This window comes from Delphinapterus leucas, chromosome 19 (assembly GCF_059928025.1).
Source record: "Delphinapterus leucas isolate spDelLeu-1000000601 "Yukka" chromosome 19, BTC_Dleu_Yukka2, whole genome shotgun sequence".
In the NCBI taxonomy this organism is placed as follows: domain Eukaryota; kingdom Metazoa; phylum Chordata; class Mammalia; order Artiodactyla; family Monodontidae; genus Delphinapterus; species Delphinapterus leucas.
The window spans coordinates 11,978,560-11,990,835 of record NC_143147.1 but is presented as its reverse complement, the minus strand read 5'-3'; the positions used below and the strand labels follow the sequence as shown (position 1 = coordinate 11,990,835).

The 12,276-nt window shown below is 43.2% G+C and overlaps 1 protein-coding gene across 1 annotated transcript in view; it reads left to right on the top strand.

Moving 5' to 3' along the window:
• The window catches only part of DNAH9 (dynein axonemal heavy chain 9), a 301,023-nt gene that overhangs the window by 153,792 nt on the left and 134,955 nt on the right, over window positions 1-12,276 (top strand). Inside the window, exon 39 of the mRNA XM_022595902.3 lies at window positions 10,862-11,027. Coding sequence (XP_022451610.3) covers window positions 10,862-11,027 — 166 coding nt within the window. The remainder of the gene's footprint in view (window positions 1-10,861; window positions 11,028-12,276) is intronic.

The window sequence follows — 12,276 nt, the reverse complement described above, 5'->3', positions numbered from 1 at the left end:
CATCCTTTCTCCCTAAGTGCCTCCCTGGCCTGCTAAATTCCCCCGGGGTGGGATTTCAACACAGTATAGGTCAGCACCTTGATGACAAAGAAAACAGAAAACCCATTGGAAGATTTCCATGGGCTTGTAGACTTCTGGCAGCGGATGTTCCTCTAGAGATCATTTTATTCACCCCTCATACCTCATAGATGGGGAAACTGAGGCTCAGGAAAAAGTATGTAGTTGCCCAAGGTCACCATCAAGTGGCAAGGCTGGTGTGGCACACCCAGTCTGCTGGCCACATGGAGCATGCATTTCACTGGGAGTTTACACGTTGGGCTCCCGAGGGGACATGTGTCCTCAGGGTGTGGCTTAAGGGTCCAGGGCTCACTGCATAAGATGTTTCCCCCTCGCCACCCACTTTCTCCTTGACCTTCACCTACTGTCAGTTCTCCTTTTATATAGAAACACTCATCACATTAACCCAGAAACAGCCTCCTTTTGAAGAAGTGCCCAAGCCAACCTCCCAACAAAAGGAGGGGAGTGACAGGGCTGGGGAGGAGCCCTGCTCTCACCCCTCACAGTGTAACAGCCTTGCCCCACTCTCTGTCCCTCCGCCCGGGCTTTCCCACGTGAGACCACGTGCATCCCCACCCCTAGAATGCACAGTCCACTAAAAACGAGGCGCTCGGCCTATGGGCTGTTTGCAGATTGGAAAGTTATAAGCCAAGTTTATACATGAAAGTGAACCTGGTCTGGTCCTTCTGTGGCTCCTGCTCAGTGTGAACCACAGAGAGTCAACGTGTGGTGCTGCCAGCACTGTGCTTTCCCCAGTTCCCAGGTGAGACAACAGCTCACTCCCCACCTTCTTTCTGCACCACTTTGCCAGCTCTTCCAGGGTTGGGATCCAGCCAGCTCCTCATGCTAGTGGGGGCTGCACTGTCTCTACCTCTCACAGCAGGTTAGCGCCTGAAGCTTGTGGATGGAAGTTAAGGTCATCCCTCATCCCCCCCTCAGCGACAGGGAGACTTCACCTCTTTGTCAAATCAGCCTCTGGGCTTCATCCCCTGCTGGGCTGGTAAAAGTTTCACACCTTCGGTTCCAATCTAGCAATTGACTGTCATTCCCGCCTAGATAACAAGACAAACTGAAGTGATGGAGACTTGTATTAGAACAAGTAGTTTGTCAGTGATGTGAGCATCTTCTGTTTGAGAAAGAACACTCTGATTTTCTTCTGCTCTTCACAATGTGAGCAGTTATAGACACGATACACTTTTAAATTTAATTGTTTTCTTAAGTCTACACAATCAGCGAAACAAATCAAGCCCTGGTCTGTGTGTTTACCAGTTTCTGACGTGTAATTACTCCCACCATGACCAATTTCAGGCGACCCCCACCATGTCCGTGAACATGGAGTTGGGAAGAGAAGCACAGCAGAGCACCATGCATCCTATTTCTGCTCTGCAGATTCAGTAGGTGGACATAACCTCAAGAGCACAGATAATGGTAAAATGTAGTCACATAATTTTCACATGATGAGTTTTGAATATTCATTACCTTTGTTTTTAATATAATTTACTTACTTGTAAGTTTATCTAATTTATGTTTTTAAATAATGGCTGTGTTGAACCACCAGCTTACTAGGTTCCCTGTTTTTTTGTTTTTTTTTTTAGATGTTGGGGGTAGGAGTTTTATTAATTAATTTATTTTTTTTCGGTGTTGGGTCTTCGTTTCTGTGCGAGGGCTTTCTCTAGTTGTGGCCAGCAGGGGCCCCTCTTTATCGCGGTGCGCGGGCCTCTCACTATCGCGGCCTCTCTTGCTGCGGAGCACAGGCTCCGGACGCGCAGGCTCAGTAGTTGTGGCTCACGGGCCCAGTTGCTCCGCGGCATGTGGGATCCTCCTAGACCAGGGCTCGAACCCATGTCCCCTGCATTAGCAGGCAGATTCTCAACCACTGTGCCACCAGGGAAGCCCCTTAAGTTCCCTGTTTTAACAGTCAGCTCTCAAGAGGCAACTCCAGCAAACCACTAACTTCATCTTGACCATGACACCTCAGCCACCATCAAGCCACACAGTGTCATAACCTGGCACTGTCATGGCCTGGCACCGTCACGTTCACAGCCGGCGGCGGTCATAAGCAGACTTCACATGCCTGGCTGGTTCACATCCTAACACTGTTTTGCTACTGAACATATCTACCTCTACACTTACTTGCAAGCCTTGAGTCCAGTGACTGATCAGATTATCAGGTTTGCCCACTCTTACTACTACTATAACTACACTGATAATAGTAATAATAATAACTGATATTATCAAACATTCACCAGGGATGTGTCAGGCCCTAACCTGAGATTAGACTTTTACACGTTTTTAAATGATTTAATCTTGTACAACCTTGGAAAGTATTTGTATAACCCCCATGTTATAGATGAGAAAACCAAGGCACAGAGAAGTTAAATAAGCTACTTGAGGCTACACAGCAAGTGTGGTGGACCAGGGTTTGAACCCAGACAGTCCGACTTCAGATCCTGTGCTCTTAAACATTAGGCTATACTACCTCCCTGATAAGAAACACTTTGGAAACTGAAATAAATATTTGATAATATTACTCTTATTATTAGTGGTACTATTTGAGTAGTCTAGAGAAATTGTTTTCTAGAGTCCTGTTATAATGATTTTATAATGTAAAAAAATACTTTAACCAGAGAGTGAAAATTCATAGCCAAGGAAAAGGAGAGGAGTATCATACTCTTGACTCTGAAAAATACTGGATTCCCTTACTTGGAACCTCCCATCCATTACTTTAGTCACAGTCCAAACAAGTTTTCTTATTTGGCTTCTTAGCTGAAAACATTTTGGAAGCAACAAAACGGCAGGGAAAAGGGTGCTACCAACAATTAGAAAAGTGGGAGCAAAGAGCCTGGTATCCAACAGGAAATAGAAAACATAAAAAGGAGGTGCAAGAACCCAAAGGGTAGCTGCTCTGGCATCAGAAAGGTGGCAAACTGTCCCACCCACGTCAGGAGCCCATCACTCTTTTGAAGCCCAACATTTTCATTGCTGTTTGTACTTAAGACCCTTGGAATTAAGAGAAGATTCAATGTGATGTGGTGTAGTCTGCTTTAAAGGCCAGATAGTACACCCAGACAGATTTGCAAAAGGTGTGTTTATAATGTGTCTGTAATGTAAAAGATGGGAAATAGCCTAATTATCCATATGATGGAATGCTAAGCATTGTTACAAAGAATGAGGAAAGTCTGTATGAATTGAGTTGGAACCATTTCCATGCTCTTTATTGAGTGAGAAAAGCAAGATACAGAACAGTGTATATAGTATGCTCCAAAGTATATCTCGTTTAAAAAGAGATAGATAAAAATTTGCATATATATATATATATATATACACACACACACACACACAGTCATACATCTATGTTTGTATGTACTAAGAATCTCCAGGAGGACACACAAGAAACAGCAGTTGCCCCTGGCAAGGCGAACTGGATGCTAAGAGTGGGATGGAGAATGACTTAAACTTTTTAAAAATTATGAAATATTTCAAGCATGCAGAAAAGTACAGAAAATAGTGTAACAGATGCCCATGTACCCACAACCCAGATTTCACAGATGTTAACATTTTGTCATTTTGCTATGGATCTTAGCATTTTAAGTACAGCCAACATACCACCCCCATCCCTTCCTCTGTCTTGCCCCTCATTAACCAGACTAGGACCACTAGAGTTGATGTGCACTACTCCAAATTTACACTTTTGATACATATATGTACCCATAAAATACACCATGTTGTTGTGTGTATTTAAATTTTAAATATGCATCATACTGTAACTTCTTTGGTAACTTGCTTTTTTCATCACTGTCTGTTTTAATGCATGCAGAACGTTTTCATTGGTTTTTCACTGCTGCATAGAATTCCCTTGTGTGAATAAATCACAGCTCTTTTATCCATTTTCCTACTAAAAGGCAGGATAACTTTTTAACATTTTCCTTTTTTTTTTTTTTTTTTTGCGGTATGCGGGCCTCTCACTGTTGTGGCCTTTCCCATTGCAGAGCACAGGCTCCTGATGTGCAGGCCCAGCAACCATGGCTCACGGGCCCAGCCGCTCCGCGGCATGTGGGATCTTCCCGGACCGGGGCACGAACCCACGTCCCCTGCATTAGCAGGCGGACTCTCAACCACTGCGCCACCAGGGAAGCCCCAACATTTTCCTTTTTAAAAAACATTTTTTGAGTTATAATTGACATACAATACATGGCACACATTAAAGTATACAATCTGATACATTTTGAAATATTTACCCATCATGAAACCATCACTACAATCGAAATAATGAATACATCCATCACCTCCGTGAGTCCCTCACCTCCCTTAGTAATCCCTCCCTCCCTCCCAACCCCCCCCAACCCCCCCCACCCTGTCCTGTGCCTAAGGCAACCACTGTTCTGTTTCTGTCACAATAGGTTAGTTTGATTTTCTAGAATTTTATACAATGTATAAAATTTTATACAATTTTATATAATTATACAATGGAATCATCATACAATAGGCCCTCTTTTTTGTCTGGGTCCTTTCACTCAGCATGATTTTGAGATTTATCCATGTTGTTGAGGGTGCAATAGTTCATTCTTTTCATTCCTGAATAGCAAGATAAAATATGTAAAACACTCAAAATGATTCCTAGCATACAATAAGTGCTCAGTAAATGGAAGCTGTTATTCTAACAATATTAAAATCCTTCTCAAATTTAAAAATCTATAAATATTATGCAATAATCTCTAAGCCCCAACTGCCAGGAACACAAAAAGGAACACAAGCAAACCCCTTTTGCTTGAAAAAGGCATTTAACATAAACTATGCTAAAACAAAAATAATGTTTTTGGAAAAAATGTTCCAGCTTTCAAATGGGCAGTAACTTCATCCCAGCATGTCAACTCACTGAGGTCTCCAGGGGGATGTTTTGCAGTTCACTCATCCTGCTAGTCCATTGAATGCCATTTTTCTCAAAATCAGATGTTCTTTTATAGAGAAGGCAGCTGCTTGATATTCCCTGCATCTCTCCTCTCTTATTGCATCCAGCTCTGGGGTCTCCATTGAGTACTTTTCTAAACTCAGATTCAAAATTCCTTTAAATGCAAATGTGGGTTGTGTTTCAAGGCATTCACACTGCTCACCAGTGCGGATAGCACTTGCTTTATTTGAAGTTTATACTCTGCCAAACCACTGTATTATCAGTAATGCTTTTGACTGCAAGCCGCAGAAAATCTGATGATAGTGACATAAACAGAGACTCTTTTTTCATGCAACAAGAAGTCTTGAGGTAGGCAGTTGCTAATGCTAAATCAATGGTTCAATGATATTGAGGCTATAGTAACTATTCGTCTCTTAGATGGTACCTCAGGATAGCAGAGTGGCTGCTGCTCCGGCCATCACATCTGCATTCCAAATGGAAAAAAAAAAAGATAAAGGGAAGAGTTAGTGCCCATGTCAGGAAATGATAGCTCTCCGGGAACCCCACTGACTTATGTGTGTGTGTTACTGTTCAGAACTGTGTCATGGGGCCGCCCCAGCTGGAAAGTAACTAAGGAGAAGGAAGTAGGAAATGGTGTCCATCACGGATCTGATGATCTTTATTTTTATAAGATGAGAAAATGAGGCTTTAGAGGTGTTAAGGGACTTCCCTCAAAGTCACACAGTGAGTTAATAGCCAGGCTGTCTTATTTCACTGAGCTACAATGTCCATCCACTTTGATAAGACAGTAAGTCATGCATCTAAATTTCCATAATAGAATGCCAACTTTGCTTCCGTTCATCTGATATCTGGAGCACATGGACGTCTCTGCCTTTGACAATAAATAAAATAGGGCCTTCACATGGTCATTGAAACTCTCAGACTTCACTTGATCATTCACCAGCAGCTGCAAAAAATCACAGATTAATAACACTGACACCTTGGCTGAGAGAGGCAGATCTCCGTTCCTCCAGCTGCTCTAAATGCCACAGACGCAGTTGCACTGCTTTCTTTCCCTTTGCTGAGTTACCATTTAATGATCCACCCTTTGGTGTTGATTGAAAGTTAGGACGATAAAAGATAATTGTCAGGGTTTTTTTAACATCTCCATGCCCATTTTGCAGCATGATACACCTTTTGTAAGTTTCCACGATATATGCCTTTTAGAATTGAGTGCCTGAAAAGTTTTTTCATACAAAAGTAGAGATGGGTTTATACCAGTGATCTGGGGTGACATGGTTACTGTAATTAAACGCAGATTTAGTTCTGAGCTTTCAAGGAGGCAGTTCATAAAGAACAATGTGACCATTTTTATTTGGTTACAGTAACTACGTCATCCCTGATTACTGGTACAAATAAGTTTCTTCTATATTGTTTTGGAATCCCTTTTTAGCCTTTATTTTAATTTTTCTATTTTATGTCTGTTGAAATAACTTAAGCCTTTTCTCATTCATTTTGAAAATATAAGGAATTTTTAAAACTAAAAGAATTTGCAATGACCCATAGACAGGACAGTTTAGAAAGGGAAAAGGAGAGGTAAAGAACTGGGTCACAGCATCACTGGGCATATATTTGCAGTGTGAAGCGAGTGAGCCAAAACGATGCTCGTCACTGTCCTGAATTCTGCCATCCAACTGCGATTTGAAGTATTAGTTCAACAAATATTTGAGTGCGTAATTACGCTAATTAGATAGGAGCTCAGGGGTCTGAGTCCTTGTGTAAAACAAATCTCCATCACCTATTCATTAAAAGTTTAAGGTTGGACAGGACCTTAAAAAAGATCTGATCAAACTCTCGACTTCAAAGGAGCATTACGTTATCACAGATAGACAACTCTCGCCACTTGCCTGAATATCTTCCAAAAAGGAGATGACACAAAATTAAATCATCAAAGACCACCTAGTGGGCAAGACACTCTACTTGGAATGGGGGGAGGGGGTTTCAAAGTATAAGGAAATTGAAAACAACATGTTTCATACTGTAGGGAAACCATTCCATAAATTTTGGCACCTCCAAATTATAGAACATAATGCAGCAATTAAAAATCGTGTTTTGGGAGGTTAGGTATTATCATATAAAGAGGTTTAAAATACGAGAAATGAAAAAAACATATACAGGCAGAATATACAGTATAATTCCAATGTTGTAAAGGAAAAAATCTAACAGAGCAAATAGACTAGAATGAAATACACCAAAATATTGAAAGTAATGCTTACTGCTATAGGTGATAGAATTATGGGCAATTTTCATTTTCATCTTTATGATTTTCTATGCTTTTCAATTTTTATATAATGAATATGTGTTATTTTATAATCATACAAAGTATGTTATTTTTTGAAAGAATAACTGAAAAGCCCTTACAATATAACTGAAACATCTTAATGTGAAAAATTGGATAATATGAAAGGAAAATTGTTCAAACACAGATACACAAATCATGTCAGTTCAAAGTAAGGCACAGTTAATTATTAATGATCTCTGTCAAAAACATGGTCAGGCAATGAGTTAACTAAACCTGGGATTTCTGAAGGGTGGAAGCCGGGTCGTAGTAAAGTTTAAGAAGTACTTTGCTGTGGTGGTTACATAAGATGCCATAGTCAGACAGACCTGGGTTAGAATCCTGGCTTTGCCCTCAGTAGCTGTATGACCTTGGATAAAGTCCTTTTACTTCCCTAAAGCTCAGTTTTCTCATTTGTTGAAAGAAGTTTTTAAAGGTGATGACAATGCATGCTAGGGATGCTCTGAGGGGTCAGTGATATGGTGCACATCCAGTCCTCCACACAAAGCCAGGTCCCTAGTGATGCTCTGTGAGTTAATGAATGCACAGCTCTGGTGCTCAGAGACTGGAGGAATCATGGGACTGCAATGGTCAAGGAAGCCCTGGAGAAGGGTTGGGACATAGTGGTTCACAAGCCCTCTCTTCCCCAGTGATATGAAAGAAGCACTGAAATGAGTATCAACAGCCCTGGGTTCTAATTCCAGCACAGCATTTAGCCTGCCTTAGCCTCTGTTTCCTTAGTTACAAAGAGGGGATGATAAGTCTTTCTTTGTCTATTCATGGAGTTTGTTATCATAATAAAAGTCATTCATTCATTCATTCTTTAATAATTTTTTGAATACCCTCCTTTGTGCTAAATAGTATTCTAGGTGCTGGGGTTATGACAGTGAGCCAAACAGAGAAAGATTCCTGGCCTTGTGGAGTTTATAATGTGGAGGAAGGGAGATAAATAAACAAGATGAATAAGAAAGATATTGAGGATATTAAGTGGTAATAAGTGTTATGGAGAAAAATGAAGCAGGGGCAGGGAATAGGAGGTGGGGTTTTAATTTGGGCTTGAGTGCCAGGAAAGGGCTTGCTGAGAAGATGGCATTTGAGTAAATAAACACACAATGGGAGTGAGGGAGCAAACTTTTGGCATTTGGGAGAAGAGGACTGCAGACAGGAAGCAGCCAGAGCAAAGGCCCCGAGGCCGTGAGTGACGAGTGAGTCAGAAGCAGGATGGCTGGAGCAGAGGGAGTGAAGAGAGGAGCAGTGGCAGAGAAAAACCGAGATGCGTGGTTCCCCAAGTAACCAGACTGGCTTTTGCTCCAAGTGAGATGGGACACCACCCGAGGGTTTTAACCAGGGGACTGGCACGGTCTGATTTACATCTTACAAGAATACCCCTGTCTGCTCTCTTGAGAATATAGCATAAGGATCTAGGGCAAAAGCAGCAAGACCATTTGGGGGAATGTCACAGTCACCAGGTGAGAGCCTCGGACAAGGATGGTAGCAGTGGAGACAGTGAAATGAGGTAACAAACAGGAACCCACTTTGAAAATGAAGCAGCTCTTCAATGCACAATGGTGGTGAAACGGTGCAGGAGGGATGGTGTGAATCAAAACATGGGGCAGCTGCTGCTCCTCCACGTGGCCACAGGCTGACCGCCCAGCCGTTCCCGATGGAGAAGTGCAGTAAGACGCACAGGTGAGCTCCAGGGCTGGGTACGGCCTTGTGTGCAACAGTGCAGAACCTGGAAAGTTGGTGGGAGGGTCACATTTCTTGATATGTCTCATTTGTTTACTGCCTTCAACATCAACATTTTTGCTGAAATGTAAACCCACTTTTGCTCCTCCAGTTCTACCTGGAAGCAAAAGAACTCACTACCATCCCATTCTAGATGGGACTTGGGACAGAGCTCGGCCAGGAAGGGATCCAGCATGTGTGTGCCTTTCCTAGGGAGGCCTCTCTTTCTCTGGAGTACTCGACATCATCCGTTTGAGATAATCCTGTGCATTCCAAGCCCACTTCTTGTTAGCTGATGTGCTTCTCTCCTCAACAATCCTTGAGAAGCGTAAAAAGTGTAATCAACCCAAATTACAGGGTCTGCTTAATTCCAGGAGTTGATTTGAATATCATTGCTTTGGGAGGAGGAGAAACAAGTCTTCCTAAGGAGAGAATTTCCTATTAGAAGGACTGTTCTCAAAGGCATGTCCTTGACAGCCCATTAATTATATTTCATTTTGACAGATCTCATATATAGTTGTTATATCTTAAGGGGGGGAAGAAGGTGTTGGGTGATTAATTGGTTGATAGTGTATGTTAATTGCATGCTAATTTAATTTAAATTTAATTCATATTTGGAACACTTAATTTAACTCAGGACCAGAAAATTGGAATATTCAAGCTTCCTGAAGGAACTTGTCTTTCTATCTGTCACCTTCATATGTCTGTTGACACCTCCTCCTTGTTTACAAACTTGTTTTTCAAGAAAAGGAATCAGATGGTTCTTAGAGCCTCCAGCGGTAATAGTATTGGTTCTTGCAATACATAAATATTTAATTGCTTTATTGAAAAAAATACATGTATCTCCAGCCTATTACTTAAATTTGCTCTAAACAAGTCCTGTCAGGCTGGAAAACCGTACTCTTTGATTGCTTCCCTCTGGCTGGGTAATTGAAGAAGCAGCTCCAGGAGAGAGTCTGTACTTGGTTTCCAGAAAGGCACTGAAGATGATCTGATACCTGAAGGCAGAGGGGCACTGTTCATGATGCTGGAAGCTTCTGGGAAATTCTCTGGGGCTCTTGTTTCTGCTTTCCCTCAGGGAACCCCAGCAGGTGAACTCTCTGAGAATACTGTTGACAGAATATCCAGTGTTTCCTCTCTTATAGCCCAGGGGTGGAAGGAGCCTCCTCCCAGCCCTGGGATGGGCTGCTCCCCTGCTGTCTTAGGTAGAGAGGGCAGGTCTACCCAGGATCTGGTTGTCTGCAGATTTCCTCGGGGGTAGAGTACTGGGCCTTGGGACTTCTGTTTCTAGTCTACAAACAAAGAAAGTGGACCGCAAGTGTGATAGAAGGGACATGGGCTTTGAAGTTTTAACTGGTTTGGATCTGTATCTTAGCTCTACCTTAGAAGAGTTAATTCATTCTTCTGGGTCTCAGTTCTGTCACCTGTAAAAGGGGTGATGGTACTAATCTTGTAGCACTGTTGTAAGGATTCAGTGAGACCATAAATGTCTGTAAAAACCTAACAGAGGGACTTCCCTGGCAGTCCAGTGGTTAAGACTCCATGCTTCCAACATAGGGGGCACGGGTTCCTTCCTTTGTCGGGGAACTAAGATCCCGCAGGCTGCACAGTGAGGCCAAACAAAAAACACCCTAACACAGTGCGCAGTCAGATGTTCAAAGCCTGGGCACTGCTGTCACCACTCCTGCCTGGTCATCGGCCTCCTTCCCTCTGGTCCTGTAGAACTGCCTGCTGCTGGGAGCAGCTCTTGTTTGCACGCTACACCATGGCTTGTCCTTGACATTGGACTGTCTTAGAACTGGCATCTGAGCTTTGAACCTCCTTCCCTCACTCATTGGCTCTCTTCTCAGCTGTCCTGGAGAAGCCTCTGGAGAAGAAAGCGGGCAGAAATTATGGCCCCACAGGCAACAAGAAGCTTATCTATTTCATAGATGACATGAACATGCCTGAGGTGGACGCCTACGGGACTGCACAGCCCCACACCATCATCAGGCAGCACCTGGATTATGGCCACTGGTAAGAGCACACATAAAGGGACTCGGCCGGGTGGGGAACAGGCCCAAGGCCAATCGCTGTCCTGTTGTTGGAGCTGCAGACCTCAGCTCAGCTCTAGCGCCAGATGATAATCGCCACAGCAAACTGAGCCCCTCATGAGATTCTGTTTCCTGAGTGCTCTTCCTTCCAACAGGGAATTGAGACCCACCAGAAGAGGCTGGTCAGAGAAGGTACTGAGCTCTCATTTAAAGAAAAATGTCTACTTTTTTCCTCAATATTCATCTCTAAAGCTGCCTTCTCCAAGCTCCCAAAGCAGAATTAACCAGTCCCCCTCCCTCCCGTCCCCCCTCCCCCTCGTCCCCCCTCCCCCTGTGGTCCTATCGCAGTGAGCAGGGCCTTCGCTGAGAACAGCTAACATTCTTATAGTGCACGTGTGTTTGCGGGTCTTAATAGCCTTTGTCTTTTCAGAGCATCTCACAGGCTCTGATGTTATCTCCTGCAACAGAATAGTTTCTAATGGCAAAAGGTCTAAACTTGCCAGAAAGAAAAAAGCAAGTCAGTGATTTGAGATAACTCTGGCTCACCTTCCTACCTCACACTGAATCTACTGCTGCTGAGAAGGAGCAGGGAGGGCCAAGAGGGAGTTCAGAGAGAGGAATTACAGTTATGACGACAGTCACCCGACTTGCCTTTCAGTCATTCCTAAGGTCTTTGTTGGACGCGTGCCATGGACCACCATCCACAATCTCCACACCAGTATTCAAGCAGCTGAAGTCTCCTGGAAAAGATCAGTCTACTTACTGAATAGTTTTACTTTAGATTCATGGTCACAAACCTTCAATGGGAAGTAGAAACTTCCTGGAAATTCTACTGTATTGCCTTCATATGTTTACATTTCCACCCTCCGAAATGCCTACTTCATGCCTTCTCCTCTCTTCTCTAACTTCCCACCCGACCTCAGCTGATGGTCACTCCTGCCATCTCCATTTCTAGCTTCCACGCCCATACAACTTACTTCCATCCCTGTGCATCTTTTTCTCCCTCCCCTTATTACATTTTCCCTGAGGCTCAACCACCCACCAGCATCTTGAGTCTACTCTCTCCATCTCTCGAAATCTCACTTCACCTACTAGTTCCCCTATCTCCCGATGGACTCCTTCATATCAGTGTCTAAACCTGCACACATTTATCCTATAGTGTTAAAAAATCATTTTCTAATTACTGCTCTGTGTCTCTGCATAACCAGATTCTCCCCTCTGTCTCCACCTCC